The sequence below is a fragment of the Pholis gunnellus genome (assembly GCF_910591455.1).
Source record: "Pholis gunnellus genome assembly, chromosome: 14".
Taxonomy (NCBI): domain Eukaryota; kingdom Metazoa; phylum Chordata; class Actinopteri; order Perciformes; family Pholidae; genus Pholis; species Pholis gunnellus.
The window spans coordinates 4,849,502-4,867,460 of NC_136541.1; the positions used below are offsets into that span (position 1 = coordinate 4,849,502).

General features: G+C 39.3%; 1 protein-coding gene across 2 annotated transcripts; it reads right to left on the minus strand.

Annotated features, from left to right (window-relative positions):
• Nucleotides 1-524: 524 nt before the first annotated feature.
• On the minus strand, nucleotides 525-17,782 carry apol1 (apolipoprotein L, 1). Of its 2 annotated transcripts, XM_079172809.1 has the most exons (38): nucleotides 17,505-17,782; nucleotides 17,289-17,342; nucleotides 16,222-16,290; nucleotides 15,879-15,944; nucleotides 15,659-15,727; nucleotides 15,199-15,264; nucleotides 14,956-15,024; nucleotides 14,316-14,387; nucleotides 14,158-14,229; nucleotides 13,967-14,029; nucleotides 13,165-13,233; nucleotides 13,000-13,068; nucleotides 12,449-12,520; nucleotides 12,290-12,358; nucleotides 12,125-12,196; nucleotides 11,960-12,028; nucleotides 11,433-11,495; nucleotides 11,256-11,318; nucleotides 11,111-11,170; nucleotides 10,637-10,702; nucleotides 10,488-10,538; nucleotides 10,308-10,373; nucleotides 10,059-10,106; nucleotides 9,856-9,930; nucleotides 9,683-9,736; nucleotides 9,509-9,580; nucleotides 8,154-8,231; nucleotides 7,991-8,050; nucleotides 7,845-7,889; nucleotides 6,885-6,968; nucleotides 6,092-6,148; nucleotides 5,799-5,888; nucleotides 5,580-5,630; nucleotides 4,716-4,766; nucleotides 3,980-4,057; nucleotides 3,815-3,854; nucleotides 3,280-3,331; nucleotides 525-3,077 (listed from the first exon to the last, which is right to left on the minus strand). In XM_079172809.1, exons 1-38 carry the CDS (start codon nucleotides 17,505-17,507, stop codon nucleotides 2,120-2,122), a joined length of 3,285 nt encoding a protein of 1,094 aa, XP_079028935.1. In that variant the 5' UTR covers nucleotides 17,508-17,782; the 3' UTR covers nucleotides 525-2,119. The 2 variants fall into 2 exon arrangements, with proteins under 2 accessions (XP_079028935.1, XP_079028936.1); XM_079172810.1 differs by lacking the exons at nucleotides 11,960-12,028; nucleotides 12,125-12,196; nucleotides 12,290-12,358; nucleotides 12,449-12,520 and having other exon boundaries at nucleotides 17,505-17,781.
• Between the last annotated feature and the right edge of the window lie 177 nt (nucleotides 17,783-17,959).

Genomic DNA, 17,959 nt, shown 5'->3' on the forward strand with positions numbered 1-17,959 from the left:
GCATTTAGAACGTATTCAGACACGTTGGCTTGGGTTTTGCTCTCATGTGCATTGGCAGCCATGAGTCATTATATCAACAGGTGTGTTCCTTTCCAAATCATGTCCATCAATTTAATTTGCCACAGGTGGACTCCAATCAAAGTGCAGACACGTGTCAAAGCTGATCAGGAGAAATAGTAAGGGGAAACCTGAGTTTGTATTATTTGTTTTGTAGTATTTGGTAACTTAAAACAGTTACATTATATAGAGCAATTTGGCACACTAAACGGTACATGCTGCTCATGTGGACGTGGATCGACCGGTCTGTGTGGCAGCATGAATCTAACCTAATCGCATAACTATGTTTATTCATCGTGGAAATTAAGAAAAGTAAACAGTGCTGAAGGTGACTCTGACGAGCACGTTGATCTCGGTTATTAACTGAGCAAATACCAACTCAGTTAGTGCACAGGAGTCAGAAAAGGGAACGTAAGTGTTTGCTTGCTTGCGTAGAGACTTTAAAAAGCAACAGATTGACAAAAAAATGTTTCTTTGACCTTTAATTAACAATCTTACATTTATTACAGTTTTACGATATATTGCACATAAAGAGATAGTGTCGAATGAACAACTCCACCCAGAAAAATAAATATTAGGTTCTTTAAGCAATCCACAGTACCAACATCAGCGCTTACAGCACAGCCTGCATATCAAACCCTGACTTCAGAAATCAGTCTTTAAAATGTGAATGCAATAATAAAAGGAGAAGGCAAACCGGAGCGGTTGACACAATCCTGGCTGGTTTTTACAGTGTTGTGTCATTCCAGTTATCGACGTAGAGACTTTTACACATTGAAACCATTAAAACATCTAATAGGACAGAAGACGTGGTAGAACACCTTTGACTTAACTAGGCGAAGTATTGAAAGAAAAAGGTGACCATCATATGTTCCCATTAGTTCTCCCGACAGGTTTTTATGTTTGTGTCTTACTTATGTTGAACTGTTCCAAGTGTTTACGAAGTACAGATTACACATCCTTAAATTAAAACATGTGGATCCACAACAACTGATTCTCACGTAGAGATAAGTTGAATATATTTACACCCAGGAACTGACAGGTGTAACAGCTGCTTAGCTAATGTCAGCTCGTTAACATATGACCAGTTTAGAGGGGTTTCAGAGATAAGAGGACATTTGGTTCACAAACCCAACCTGACACTCGATCAAAATCATATTTAATAATGTTGTTAAGTGGTAAGAAACATAGTATACCATGAATTACAAAAGAAAATGGAAAAACCCAATATTACCAAATAAAGTTGGCTAGGTTAGCATAATCAGATATTTCCCACTCATCCTTAATTGCAAAATACTCCGAACTCTAAAACACATATTTCTGCACATGTGACTAAAACAAACTAGTGCAAACATTTACAGAGGATTGGCAGTTAAGATCAATATATCACTCGCTTCCTAAAACTGTGATTAAGGTGCTTGTGACTTCTAGCAGGTGTTTCCTAACACATTACACGTTATTTAAGTCTTTACTGGCTAAGACATTCCTGAAGTTTTAATGGTGCAACCACGATTTAGTGAATCACTAGTTTGATAGATAGAAGTAGTGAGAACATATTTACAAACTGCTGGTGCAACCCCATCCTGCTTCTTAAGCAACATAATAGTCTATTATTATCTAAAACAAAGGTTTATATTACTTTTTTTTTTTTAAAACAAGACTTATTTCATGAAGACTAATGCCACATTACATAATAGTGTATTTCTAAGGTTGTGTAATAAAGGCACTCGTCTCTTAAGCACATAAACAATCTCTAGTGGCAGTTTCACACTTGGCACAGCAGCCAGAGAAGCAGATACGATACTTTATCTCCCGCAAAGCCTCCGTTCCTCTCAGTGGTGGGTACGCTGTTAAGTTTCAAGAAGTCAGGTTCATAAAATAAATGTTCAGACATTTTAGAAACTACTGTATTACATCAAGAATAAGGTTTCCTCATACAAAATAGGTTTTCTATTTTAAGACGTTGGCACCAACAATGCAGCAGTATGTTGGAGTTTTGAGCCGAAAACACCTCACACTTTTGCACACAATTTAAGGCCTTTTTCCAGTTTTTAAAGTTCCTTCAAACATATTCTCGGTTCTCATAGTCCTTTTTAATGGCTTTTTTAATGCGGTCGATTTCATCCTCACTTGAACTGTCATGTTTGTCCTCTTTCCCTTTGCTGTCGCTGTTCAAAGCAGCCGGATCATTGCCTCCCTCAGCTTCCGGCGTGGTGGCCTGCAGCTCCTCCCGTATCCCGTTGAGCTCCACCAGACCTTCGTGCAGCTGCGTGGCCACCTCCCGGATTTTGGCAGCAAACTCTGACTTGGCCCCTTTCTTGAGTTCTTTGGAGTCTTTGGCCACAAAGTAGATGTCCATACCCACAAAGAGCCCGGTGAGCACACCAGTGGCCATACTGGCGATCTGGACCGCTCTGGCTGCCGTGCTGCCCGCCACGTTGGCGATCTGCACCACACGCATGATCTCATTTGCGCTGATGAGGATGGCCTTTCCTGCCATGGCGCCGTCCTCATAGAAACTGCTACTGAGCACAGGGAAGTCACGGTTGTAGGCGTTTTTTTTCATCTTCATCAGGTCGAACCTCTTCAGGTTCTCGATACCCTGCTTGATGAATTTCAGGCACTTGTTGAGGTCGACCATCTTGTCCTGATAATCCTGCACAATCTTCTCCACCTTCTTGCGGTCCATCGAGTTGTTGACCTGGTTGGAGATGCCGGCACCTGCCGATGTCAGACCGCCTGCCGTGGCGACACCCAATCCCACCGCTGTCACAATCAAGGAGATTCCCATGGTGACCGGGGCCAGGGCGAGGCCGGCGATGGTGGCCACGCCCCCGATGGCGCTGGTAGAGCCGCCGGTGATTTGAGCGATCTTTGTGTTCTTGCTGAACTTGTCCAGGGCGTCTGCGATGCCGTTGAGGTCGATGACGTGCTGCCAGAGGCTCTCAGCGCGCTCCGAGAACAGCTTGTTGAAGACACGGATGCCCTTCTGCACTTTCTCTGCGGTCACAGCAAACGCCCTGAGACGAACAAGTTCAGATTGAAGTTTGTCAGTGTTTTGAGCAGTGAGAATACTAATTCTATTCTCCTCCGTTATATTGGGGTCCCGGAGGACATTTTTAGATGCGGACATCTCAAAACTGAAGCTATCGGCATGGCTAAATACCACCAGAAATAAGAAATATAAGTTTTATATTAACACCCAGTTTAGCCTTCACTTACTTGGCCTCTTCTTTTTCTGTCATGTCACCATCTTGAGGCGTGTCCTCCCAAGCTGAGGAAGCGAAAATGTGAAATAATGATAAAGTTTTCTTAAAACATTCAGAACATCTTATTACAAAAGTATAGGCATTCATCTATTTATATAACTGGATCCACTCCTCTTCTTTCTACCAGATGTTGGATCCTGGCTGCAGGGATTTGTTCCCATTCAGCCACAAGAGCAATAAATCTATCTTTTTTATTCATTGTTTTAATTTAAAATCAATCCTTTTTTACGGACCAGGTTTTGTGCACAGAAGCAGTGTTCTGTTAAAACAGGGAACTATTGTCTAAAATGTAATTGTATGCTGCAGCATTAAGATTTCCCTTTAATTGGAACTAAGGGGCCAAAACCATGAAAAACAGCACACTGAAGTATGTAAACAGGGACGTCCACATACTTTTGGTCGTATGGTGAAAATGGTTGAAGAAACTAAAAGTTGGGCCTTTTACTGTCAGATAAAATCCAAAAGAAAGCATTTAATTTGTAACTTACACTCCACGTTGTTCCACCACCCCATAAGGTTGTCCATATCCTGAAAGACACAGTTAGATTTGTATGGGATTGTTTGTTTATGGTTGCCATACAAACGGTTATTAACGAGGCCTTGGATTTGATTGACATGTTACTATGGGGACGTATTTTGCTTGAGAAACCAACCTGTCTGTCTTCAGGCTGTGATGGGTCAACACGGAAGTCCTCCAGCTGGTCAAACAAGGTTCTATTTCCTCCTTCATTCTGAAACAACAGAAATAATACAACATTAAAATCCTATTCACTCATATCAATACCAAGATCTCTTTGTCCTGCTTAAAGACAAAAGCTCTGTGGGGTCTACTGTATAGCTTAAGTATGTGTCAGTGAGACCAAATGACTGAGAAACAAAAGTATTCAAATCAACTTAATCAATGCTATACATGCTCAGAAAGAGCCTATCAAGAGGAGGAAGTGATGGTTAAAAAGGATTCTGAACGTACTGCCATTTTTGCAGAAGTAATCTTCCTCAGACAAGTTGAAAAAGGAAGCAGAAAAACAAGTTTGTGCACATTACAACATAATCTCATCTCCACAAACACTGTGTGGAGGTGTGGGGGTGGGTGTCGTATCGAGGGTGGAGGGGGCAAAAACAAAACAAGACACCTGAGTGGACACCATGGAGACAAATATAAGAAAGAGGTTGTGTGTTTTAGGGACGGGTCTGATGACTGAAACGGACCTTTTGTAATCATGAACCACAATGAGTAAGACTGAAACCCGTCAGTCTGTGGGACAAATACACTGACACTGGCAGACATGTTCAAAGTTGCACGAGAGGCGACTGAAGAAAAGAGACAAAGTGAGGCAACATCAAATACAATGTCATTCAGAAGACTGATGGCCATTTTATGAACTCTACCTCTGCTGTGCCTGCAGCTCCGTCATGTGCGTTCCTCTGTATACCTTTACCCTGAAACCAATGAACACACACACACACACACACAAACACAGTTTAAGCATTTGAATTATCAATATATTTTGCTTTTGGGCTGATATTGTTTCCCATCAATTCCACACAGAGAATGTTCTGCAGGAAGAAGTGATCTTATTGGAACAAATGGAAAAGTCTAAATATTAATGCCACAATTACTTATTTTTCAGCTATGCAACTACCTCAGGGCTTTTCTCATAAAAAGGTAGCATGTGCTTGGAATTTCAGCTATGCTAACTTAATAACCATTAAGTCTTACCATAACATGGTAAGACTGCATATTTTCAGTGGTCCGCAAGGGAGATACGTTCACCTCTCCAGTAGAGTTCAGAGACTTGAACTATTTAAAACAAGGAGCCCTGAAGCTGCTCTGTTCTCTCACAGACTTGGCCGTAAATTTGACTTTTACTAAGCTATGAATGAACTAAACAAGCACAGAACAGCCACCAATAAATGCCTGAAATGAGTGGACGTGGTGTATAGCGCTTCAAGTCAATCGTATCACGAAGGCCTGGATCAGTCCACTCAGATTCTAGTTCCTCCAGTTCAGCGTCATGCAGAAACACACAGTGATTCCTCTATTCTCTGGTTTTTAGGATGTAATGGGTGCAGAAGACATGCGTGTTGTCCTCAATTATGTAAACTGTTCAATGAGCCAAAGTGCAGTTATACAGTAGCATTATCCTTGGGAGTAATTGTAACTAGGTGGTGTGTTAACAGAGATTTGGCTGTGTGGTTTATACAAATATCAGTCCCACGGGAGGAAACAAGTTTGTACATGTCACATGTTACCTTGACGCGAGGCATGAAGGGATTGTGTCTCTTAGGTTTCTTGATTTTGGCCTAAAAAGAAAAATCAGAATTGCAGTGTTACGCAGAGGAAGATACAGGTGTGAAAGTTCCTTTAGCAGCAACTACTGTAAAAGGGAAATATTGTTCCTGATGACTATCACACCAAGAACTCCTTTATTCAACCAACAAGCATTTAGTTGAAGAAATGTGTTAAAATACCCGTGTTGTGTCCTTGCCCTCTTCATCTTTCTTTTCGTCTTTAGAAGAAGAATCGTTTTCTTCATCGAGCCCTTCATCATCAGACTGAGCCTGTAAAGTAAAACAGGGTTGCATATGAACTCCTTCCTTATTTAAAATAAACTAACATTGGGTGGCTTCTGTCACACAATTCTGAGGCGTTACTGAATTAAGTATATATATATATATATATAATGAATTGAAGTAGGTGCAAAGAAGATAAATGTCTTCATGACTGTTTTGACTCTGTATGAAGAGTAAAATAAAGAAAATACCTTGGCTCCAGCATGTGGCATGAACGGATTATGGTGCTTGTGTTTTTTCACCTTGGTCTGTAAAAAAAGAAAAGAAAAATGGCGCCGTGACAAAGAAGCAAAAACGGGAAGAACTGCATTTCATTACAACTGTTGGTGACTTCTGTGCTTAATGTGTGGTACAGTTCAAATACACGTCCCTCTGCAAATATGTCATGTGTCTGTTTCTTCCTTTAAATAGACAAGTAAGTAACTATATATTTAGTTTACTGTACATCAAAAATAACTTCACTATAATCTCACTAGCATCTATAATGAACCCAAACAACTCCTTAACAAGCAGTGGCTAAGAGGGGGACAGTAATTCATGCTGCGCAGCCAAATCTCTTTAGATACCAAATATATCAGCCGGAATTTTGTGTTTACAAAATAATGCAAAAGGATCAAGAGCTGAAACAAGAGAGTACGCAATAAGTAGTAATAATTGTAACAACCTGAAAAGCTTCGTAATAACAACCATGAGCTTTCATAAACCTCACCACTGTCTGGTGGTGACACAAGTCATTTAAATGGCATGAAAGAAGTAATCAGGAGGAAGCAGGAACTAGAACAATTAGATCGTGGCACAATACCTGCCGCAGTGACCTGCATGCAGAAGTAAATGTGGGTTCATAACACACAGACAATTTAAATGATTCTAAGACTCACAAATACAAACATACTAAAGGTCAGTCAGTCTCTATTCTATACCAATCAGTGTGTGTGCCTATCAGTTTTCTGATCTTAAGGCTGCTAATGCTGATAATAGACTTACTGTTTTGCTTTCTGGAGGTTTCCCCTCGTCTCCCTCTTTGGCTTCAGCTGAGTCATCTTTGAGGCCTTTATCGTCTGGTTGGCTCTGCAGCAGATTAAACTCATTACATTTTAATTAAATGTACAGGATGTTTCAGCAAAGTGTTGTAAAAAAAGTATGTGTGCCTCAGAGTTTGTTTGAGTTTGACTGATGAAGGCTTGTGAAAACAAATGTGGATATTATAATATTCAAGCTCATCCAATGACCAATATTCTGTCTTGAAATTTGTTCAGGGTTCCTCAGAACTGTATTTATTTTAGGTGAAGATGACTTAATAAAAAAAGTTATGTTTTAAACTCACAAAAAATACTTATTATAATAATATAATAATAATATTTTACTCCACTAAAAGGTTTAATTACCTCATTAAAACTCTTAAAATAACATCTACTCCCTTTCACTTTGGAAATAAAATCAAAATTGATGAATACTAAATACTAATGTCTCCTCCTTCACTGAGATGTCAAATTTAAGTATATGTGCACTGAGGGTTTCAAGTTTCCTCATCATAACTTAGGTAACTAGTTGTAATGTCATAAGATCAAGCTCATATAAACACGTTTTTAACTTTCTAGCTTCGACAGACGCTTTGAAAAATATGTCATTCTGCACAGTGAAGGTTTAAACATCCAAGTGAAGTATCAATAAGCAAAACACATTTTCAACTGAGGGGGACTTTAAGCTTAAAGTTGTATCTTTAAATCAATATTCAACAAACAGCCACAACTGGCAAACCAATAAATGAGTGTAACCCTTGCACTGCGCGTACACGTCAGCACCTGATGGTTTTGTGTCACTGTTCAGCTCCTAAAAATGAAACCACAGCAGTTTCTACAGGACGAATAAACCAGCATCGATACACATCAGCTCAGAACAGACACAAACAGCCATTAGTCTCTAAACACTGAAGGATTTAACTACCTCTTCTGACGCTCTGGCAGATCTGGAGATCATGTCCTTGTTATCCTGAAGAGGACAGAATAAAGATTCATCTTGGCTCATTTATCAAATTATAAAATAATTAACTGATTTAACTTGTATTCTAACTCTAGAGAAATCCACTGTACCTGATTATCCACAGCTTCTCTTGCTGTTACTTTGTCGAATGTGGACGTCCTCTTCATCTCCTGTGGAGAGATCACAGCCTTAGTAACACGACAGAACAGACGGAAGTCAGAAGAGTCTCATTTGGACCACATGTCACGTAGTTGGGTTTAACTGCTTGCAAACCTCTTTGGTTGTTCTGGGTGGAACCGATGGAGTTTCACTTCTGTCCTTCCTCTCTCGCTGGGTTTTAATGCTTTTGACCTAACAAGGACGGACACACACACACAGATTCACACACACAGATTCACACAGTGTGGTGGAGCAGGAGGACAGGGAGGTTTGACGACGAGCAGGCAGGATTGGGAGGGTCTGAGGAGGATGTCCAGGGGAGTGTGAGGGGAGAGGGTATTTTTGACAGAGTTGATCAGCTGTGCCTGTGTGTGTGTGTGTGTGTGTGTGTGCGGTCACTGATGACTCATGAGTGATGCAAAAAATAGACTGACCGGTTTGGGTTTCTCTTCCCCTTGTTTTGCGTTCTCCTTGAGGGTCTGTGTGTCTTCTGTGTCTTTCTGAACAAAGGACGCTATTAAACCTAAATCTGATTACTTGTGCATCGACAAAGGACCATACCAGTTTTCTGCATATTTAACTTTTGAACTACAAATCATGGATTGTACAATTTACATCTTTGCAGACCACTTTCAAACGCATGCGATACAGTTTTAGATGATCAAACCAATGTTTCCTATTATTTCAGCTAACTATTGTTTTTGATGTATCTTTGTACTATATGAGAATCAATATCAGTTTTGGCTAAACTGTAAAGAGATAAAATCCAATACTGGTGGGACTTGTCGTTCAGTTAGCATAAAACGGCCTGTTAGCATGATTAGCTTTCTCTGTTGAAACAAATGAGCACAGACGGATGATCAGAGGCTAACCGCTAGCTGAGCCTCTTGTTTTCAAACCACTATGCTGCGACTAAAGTGTGCATGCATGGGCACTATCCTTAAAATGGCTCGTCAGTAAACACTAAATATCTCAGATTCCCATCTGATGTAATTGAGTTTTATGAGCTGGCCTGGGGCACCCTGGTGGCGTAGAGGTTGTTGTTGGGACTCGTTTGGGTTTGTTCCATCATCTCTATACAGTGAATACAGTAAATAAAAGCTTAAATAAATACCCCAAATACCAATTTTGCATGGTCTTTGCAAAACAAGTTGCAAGACGAGCTGATTACAGATATTTTAAGCTCTCCCCTGTGACATATACTAAAGGTATGAGCCTCTCAACAGGACCAGTCAAGACAAGTTAAGGTGGAATGCAGGCCGAGCCTGTGAGTGAAAAGATTCTCAAAAACCTCTGACTCCTTTGACTTTATATAGGCCAGACAAAGCGCTCAGAATGCCTTACATTCACCCACTCACACTAAAGTGGTGGTAGAGCAAGACGCTAAACTCCTGACGGCATCGGTGGACTGTGGTGTGTAGCTGCACGAATAGGAATCTCCCCCTTCCATCTATTAAATGTCAAAGCACCTGTTTGTTGCCGGATGACTTCTCGCTGCTTGCAGATGGCTCCTCGTCATCTGAGCTTGACTGCTTCTCATGCTGCAGAGATGACAGAGATCATTATTTTATGAAAAACACGCACATGACACTCTTTTGATACATCCATTTCTCTCAAAAGATCACAATCTCAACCTTCCTTACTTTGTTTGGAGATCGAAATGGGTTCATCTTTTCCATCGCCTCAGAAAATTTACTCTGAATATGTAACAAAACACAAAAAAGGAGGACAAAAGACAAAATAAGGACCACATACGTAAATTAAATTTAAGATTGAAACCATCAGACAAAAACTTGTATTATGACGACTCAAAAACCTGTTTGTGACTGGGCTGGCTCTCTTCATTCTCCAATATGTCCTCAGAGTCAGAGTCAGAGTCAGAGTCCTTCTCCTGCAGATGGAGCACATATTTGTCGTAAAAAATATAAACAATACTAGTACTAGTATGACCAGCTTTAAAATATATATATCTTCAGGCTTTAATGCGTGATGATGAAATGACAGTACGGCACTTCTTACCTGCTTGTCAGTGTAGAACGTGCTCTTGATCATCGCACTAAAACCGTTCTGGAATAAGACAGAGACACCTTAAATAAAACTGACCTTTACTTTAACGTCATAGCAGATCCTCGTCCTAAACATTCGGACAAGAAATGGCATTTCTTTGAGCCCATTACCAACATCAGAAAGCTGCCATGATGTCTCGGTAGAGTCCAAACTGTTTGTCAAGTTACCAGAGGTGAAATTCAGCGACTCATAACAACCCACCTGCTTGGCTTTGGGCTTCTCTGCAGCAGAGGTATTCTCACTTAAGTCTCCGGTCTTTTCCTTATCCTGTTACAACACAATGCACATTACCAGCATGTAATTACTGATGGCCGACGGTGTAATGTACTTGCTGGCAGCGTCATTCATCAGATGCAGCATTAAAACGCGAGATTAAATTACCTGAGATGAGGAGGTGAAAGGATTCTTCAGGATCTTCGCTGCAGCTCCACCCTGACATACAATTCAAAGCGGTTTAAGTTACAAACTGATTTTATCAACTGGATATTCTGTTAGCGTTGATACGTCACAGGTGCACGTTCAACTCTCACCTTTGACGGCTTCTCTGTGAGACTGTCACTGCCGGCAGAGAGTTCACTATCCACAGACAGATCATCCTAAACAAGAGGGATACATCAAAAAGTAAGAATATATCCACATTAAGGGCGACATAGTTTTTCCTGAAGATAATTAGAAGTGGTGGGAAGTGTGTGACCGAAACATTGAGCTGTTTTTAACTAGAAAACAACCATAAATGTTGGCACAGTACAGCTGGCAAGAAAAAAAAGAAACTAAGTTACTGCATCAACAAAATGTACATAAGAGAAAAGAATAAAGCCACCAAGTATAGAATTTGAATGTGATTATCTTTTGTTTTTGTTTTAAAAATAAATGTAAAATGTATTTATTTATTTACCCAAACATTTCTCTTGCGTCATATCTCATAACAAACAATATATTCCTAAAACAGAATCCTTAACTTTTTAGATTAAAAAGCCCGTCATTGATAAACTCGACCATCTTACCTGAGACTGATATTTGGCCCCTTTCTTTTTGAACACACCACCAAAGATTCCTCCCTTCTCCTGATGAAAACAATATAATGTCACTACATTTACTGTTAAGTTTTGACCTTGCAGTCTTACAGTGGCTGGCTTTAACAAACCTCACCTTAGTGTTCTCAGACAGATTGTCGTTGCTCCCTGAGAGCTCACTGGGTTCAGACAAACCCTCCTGAAGGCAAGAAACGAAAGTCAACCAATCAATACTGATCCTGTCCTAATAATTCATAGTAACGTGGTTCAATGGTGAGAGGAATAAGCTGCAGCAATACTCCACGACTCTCACCTGAGATTGTGTCCTCGCTCCAAAAGGCTTTTTAAACATTCCACTGAACATCCCTCCTGTTTCCTGGAGAAAGAAAGTCACATGAAAATTGTTGGCAAAATGTTGCCCAAATTTACATGTTCACACCCGGTTCCATATGAACAGGGAGGTAGGGAGTTCAAAAAGCTGCCTGTTCCCTTATACAAATGCTGATGCATTCAGGATTACCTCACCTTTTCCCAAACTCACTGTCCGCTGAGTCGAGTTCAATACAAACAGCTTTACGACAGTCATGCTATTCCACAATTCAATGAAACTGCCATGCACTCAGACCAGAAAAAGGATCTGGTGTCACATTTCTGATTTGGTTCATAAATAGAGAGGAAGGACTTTTCTATCTCAAAGAACAATGCATCTGTGTTTCTACTTGGTGATCGTGCAAATTCACAGACCAAAGTTGAACTAAAGTGAGTCGAACAGTTCCATCTGCAAAATGCATCGAAACAGGAAAAGCATACAAACTTTAAACCTTAGTGTTCAAAGCTCACCTTAGTGTTGCTATTCACAGAAAGATTGTCGTTGCTGCCCGAGAGCTCGCTGGGTGCAGACAAATCCTCCTGAACGCAAGAAACAAACATCTCTTATTGATTATTACCATTTTCTAATAATGTAACGACGGTAAAAGAGAGAAAAGTGAGACGCACAACTCTCACCTGAGATTGTGTCCTCGCTCCAAAAGGCTTTGGGGACTTTTTAAACATTCCACTGAACATCCCTCCTGTTTCCTGGAGAAAGGATTCACATTAAAATGTTTTTTGCGAAATTCTAAATTTAAATTGAGGAATAAGTAGTTTTGCTCTGGTTTAAAAAAACCTCACCTTAGTGTTGCTATTCACAGAAAGGTTGTCGTTGCTGCCTGAGAGCTCGCTGGGTGCCGACAAATCCTCCTGAGGGCAACAAACAAACGTCCCCTACTGATTATTGTCACCATCTCATAAAGATGTAACACAGGCAAAAGTGAGACGCACAACTCTCACCTGAGATTGTGTCCTCGCTCCAAAAGGCTTTGGGGACTTTTTAAACATTCCACTGAACATCCCTCCTGTTTCCTGGAGAAAGAAAGTCACATGAAAATTGTTGGCAAAATGTTGCCCAAATTTACATGTTCACACCCGGTTTCATATGAACAGGGAGGTAGGGAGTTCAAAAAGCTGCCTGTTCCCTTATACAAATGCTGATGCATTCGGGATTACCTCACCTTTTCCCAAACTCACTGTCCGCTGAGTCGAGTTCAATACAAACAGCTTTACGACAGTCATGCTATTCCACAATTCAATGAAACTGCCATGCACTCAGACCAGAAAAAGGATCTGGTGTCACATTTCTGATTTGGATCATAAATAGAGAGGAAGGACTTTTCTATCTCAAAGAACAATGCATCTGTGTTTCTACTTGGTGATCGGGCAAATTCACAGACCAAAGTTGAACTAAAGTGAGTCGAACAGGGCCATCTGCAAAATGCATCGAAACAGGAAAAGCATACTTCAATCAGTCATACAAACTTTAAACCTTAGTGTTCAAAGCTCACCTTAGTGTTGCTATTCACAGAAAGATTGTCGTTGCTGCCTGAGAGCTCGCTGGGTGCAGACAAATCCTCCTGAACGCAAGAAACAAACATCTCTTATTGATTATTACCATTTTGTAATAATGTAACAACGGTAAAAGAGAGAAAAGTGAGACGCACAACTCTCACCTGAGATTGTGTCCTCGCTCCAAAAGGCTTTGATTTTTTAAACATCCCGCCGAACACCCCTCCTTTCTCCTGGAGAATAAAAAGTCATATAATAATTATTCATACATGTACAAATTTAAATCAAACTAATTGTTTTGTATTTTGAACTGCTGCAGCTGTCAGCTGTCAGCTGGACAGGCAGGGATTTAGTGCTTCACGCGTTGGCCAGCAGTTCTTCCAAATTGCTGATGCATGCAGATTCAAGCATGCGCCTCCAAACACACAAAACAACAAAAACACACCCTCCTCAAACTCACCGTCCAGTGAGGCGATCGCAACACACCTATTGTAGGTTAAACAACACCACCAACATAGTCACTAGTTAACACGCAGGAAGAACTCAATGCTCTTTTAGAATCAAATCTAATTCGATGTGTTTTCTACTTCATTAGTGTTTAATAATCTGAAGCTTTGGAACGATTTTGAGAAATATTTAAGCGAGATTGGTTACAGTAATAACACAAACGTTAATTAAATTCAACTTCCAATACTTTATTGCTCTTTCATCATAGTTAGTAAGGATTATTTTGTGAGGTCACACAACAATGTTACTGCAAAACATCACATAAATACATTATATTCAATGTATTTATTTGTGTTAATATTCTTTATATTGTATCACATTTGTATTTTAGATTTGTTTTGTATCAGTGTTGTTTTGGTATTCATTGTATGAATACTGTATTTCTTTTGTATATGTTTCCAGTTGTTTGTGAGTTTTTTCCAAAGCATTTAAAAAAATGATTTGGCTGATGAGACTCACCTTCGTCGTGGTGTTCTCAGACAGACTGTCGTTACTGGCTGTGAACTCGGTGTCCAAAAGATCCTGAAACACAAAAGATGATCCGTCAGCCTCTTTCTGAAATAACACAACACGGCATTTTACATGTCAGGCATTCAGCTGATGATATATAACGCTGGGTGCAGGACACGTTATAGTAGATCATGTTTCACCTGTGAAGACCTCCGGACATGTCCTAGTTTAGGAGATCGTTTCAGTCGCCCACCGAACACACCCGATTTTTCCTAACGACAAAAGGGCAGCGAAAGGTTTAGTTTCAAAGGCTAATTTAAAAAAAACTAAAATATAGCCGAGCAGAAAGTCGACTCACCTTTGATGACTTGTTGTCTGTTAAGTTGTCACTACTGACAGACAGTTCAGGATTTTGTATTTTGAGGGAGACCTATAGGAGATTAAAAAGCTCGTCACTCACTTTTGTTGACAGGAGTAACACACTCAGGTACTCAGGAAAGAAAGTTTAGAGTAATTACAAAAGACTTTTAGAGAATAAGACAATAATGTAATATTAGAAACAACATGTAAGAAAGCGGGTAGAAGAATAACATGCAAATAAATTGATTAAAAAAACTGATTTTTAATTTTCTGTGATCTAGTAATGAATTTTATTATCGATTCATATGCTGATAACTTATTGAACTGAAGAATTATTAATCATTTAGTCAATACATTTCAGAAAATAGCATAATATAACCATAGTTGATGGTCCAAAACAAAAATATATTTAATATAAAGTGAAATATAAAACAAGGAAAGCATCAAATCATCACATTTAAGAAGCTGAAACCAGCAAATGTTTTGACATTTTTGTTCGATAAATGGCTTAAACGATAAATCAATATGCCAAATTGTTCTTGACAAATCTTTGGTGATAAACTAATTGATTAATCGACAAATAATTTCACTTCTCGTAACAAGCAACAAGATGTACATCACAGAGGGCCACTACAAACCTCAGGCTGCCCGTCTTTAGCAGCTTTGGATGTCTTCTTAAACACTCCCTTAAATACGCCTCCTTTCTCCTGAAATAGGAAGAAATAAGTCTGTCTACATGCTAAAAATCACTGTCACATATTCATAATGTTTCCTCATTATATTATTACATTAAATGAGTTAGCGATGTTCAGAGAACTGAAATAATGTCGATAGAAAAATAAAACAAAACACAGCCCAAAGAATTAACAGCCGAGCATCACCTTGGTGCTGTTGTCAGTCAGACTATCGCTGCTCTTTGAAAGTTCACTGCTGACCGACAGACTGTCCTGTAAAGTCAACATGAAGCCCAGGTGAGTAGAGGCAGAATCAAATAGAGTAAATCCATTATTACAATAGGTTATATTCTAAGCTTCTAATCAAAATTGTACATTTTACAAAATAGCATTTGCATTTTACTGGTGAACACATCAAATTCTTTAAATTCTAAAAAATTGTCTCAAATATTCCGTTCAGTACGTATATTCAATTTAAGAAGCTGAAACCAGCAAATGTTTGACATTTTTGTTAGAATAAATGGCTTAAACGATAAATCAATACGCCAAATTGTTCTCGACTAATCTTTTGTTGATAAACTAATCGATTAATCGAAAAATAATTTTACTTCTAGTTACATTTAAAAAACAAGCAACAAGATGCACATCACAGAGGGCCACTACAAACCTCTGGCTGCCCGTCTTTAGCAGCTTTGGATGTCTTCTTAAACACTCCTTTAAATACGCCTCCTTTCTCCTGAAATAGGAAGAAATAAGTCTGTCTACATGCTAAAAATCACTGTCACATATTCATGTTGCCTCATTATATTATTACAATAAATTAGTTAGCGATGTTAATAGAAAAATAAATCAAAACACAGCCCAAAGAATTAACACCCGAGCATCACCTTGGTGCTGTTGTCAGTCAGACTATCGCTGCTCTTTGAAAGTTCACTGCTGACCGACAGACTGTCCTGTAAAGTCAACATAAAGCCCAGGTGAGTAGAGGCAGAATCAAATAGTGTAAATCCATTATTACAATAGATTATATTCAAGCTTCTAATCGAAATTGTACATTTTACAAAATAGCATTTGCATATTCAAAGCATCAAATTGTTTAAATACTTAAAAATTAGTGTAAAATATTCCGTTCAATACATCAGTGAATAATGGTCACACGGGCGCTTTTTTATGAGAAGCGAAATCAAACAAATTTGATTTTAAATTCCAGTTCTAAATTAAAAACATCACCTGCGCTTTGAGAAGTGGTTCAGACTTGATGGATTTTTTGAACATCCCACCGAATAACGCAGCTTTTTGCTGAATGAGGAGTAAAAAAAAAAAAAAAAGGGAAATGAAACAAATGTATACAACATACTCAAGGATAAAAACACTCTTTTGTGGTTTCAGTCAGTATGACTGAGTAACAGGTTAATAGTCACTCTACAGAGCCACTTAACACAATAACATGTTAATCCGCTGCTTAGAATAATCCGTCATAAATGAAATATTTACCCTTTTAAGCAGTGTTTGTTTCAAAACTGCAGTGGCCCAGTGTTTTAGGAAATCACTGAGCCAATGTTAACAATGAAATAATACAACACATTTAAAAGATGGTCGTCTTCAGTAGGAAACATTGGCTTGTGGCTGAGTGCCTTAAAGTATTGAGTCTTATATCCTATATCATAATATGTCCTATAGGACTTATACGTTTGTAAGTTAGGAAAATATTGAAGAACACCAGCCTTGTTCTTTACCTAAGGGAAACTTGACCTTCATTATTCCTGTTTTGTACAATGGTTAATCATATTCGCTACTCCATAGCAAGCCTGGTGTGTGTGTGTGTTAAAAAGTGGCACACCCTCACAGTCATTGTTTAAAGTCAGGTCCATTGAGCTGGAGCAGAGAGCAGCATGAGACAATATGTCATCGCGTCTACCAGGTGGAGGAAGTACTCAGATACTTTAGTGAAGTAACAGTAGCGCTACCACAGAGTACAAATACTTGTAAGAGTCCTGCATTCGAAATATTAAAAGTGCAATAAGTACTTAACGTATCAAAGTAAAAGTAATAATGTAGAATGAGTCATTTCAGAATATCATATTATTGGATTGTAAGTAGTGATGCATGTATGTAAAAGCATCAATAATGTTGCATCTGATATAAGTGGGACTCATTTCAGATACTGCCTCGTGGCTTAATCCATAAAAACAATTGAGAATATATTGGTTGATTTAAATTTAGCATCACTTATATGAAAAACTACAATATATCCTGACAGTTTCAGTCACGGGGATGTATCCAACAACATTACTCACAGCTACGCCTCCTTCTTCACAATCCAGATCCAGATCCAGGTCACCGTACCGATCCTGTCAAACAACAGTAAATGAACGTTACATCTCCAGCTGTGAAGTACATAAACCGACATTTAAAAAAAACTAACGTTCCCGATACAGTTTGTCTCGAGGAAAAGCGACGTTAAAGACGAACGTCGGTCGTGTTTTAAAAGAGCACTTTAAACGTTTACGCACCATCAGAGCTGCTCCGCGTCTGCCCTCGTTTAGTGTTTGGTTACTCAACGTTTAATTAGTCGAAATGTTTCAATCCTGCGCGAGAGTTTATTTCCGTCCCTGTGAGGATTCTGTCGGTTGTTTTCCCTCACTAAAGCTGGGAAGTTAAAGACCCTCCTTCCTCAGTGAAAACAACAACAAGTAGAAGAGGGTAAAAAAAGACACCGGCCGAAGAGCAGAGACTTCCCACGGTAACATAGTGTGGGTTTTTTTCATAAAGCAGACATCACTGAAACCGGTGGATCCAGTTTTTCTTCTTCTTCTTTTTTAACCTGTGCTGTGCTCCAGGTGAGGGCGTCTTCGTCTCACCTCTCACCTGGGAGTCTGATGTCAGCGTGGTGCTGCCTTCAAGTGCTGCTCGGAACATTTTCGACTATTACGCACATTACATTACGCCGGTGTTTCGGTTTTTCCAG

Excerpts from the sequence above, each read along its gene's own strand:
- apol1 (XM_079172809.1), bottom strand. Across the intron at positions 10,374-10,487 it reads CTTTCACCTCCTCATCTCAG|GATAAGGAAAAGACCGGAGA; the intron begins GTAATTTAATCT and ends GTGTTGTAACAG. Across the intron at positions 9,931-10,058 it reads CGTTCTACACTGACAAGCAG|GAGAAGGACTCTGACTCTGA; the intron begins GTAAGAAGTGCC and ends CTCCATCTGCAG.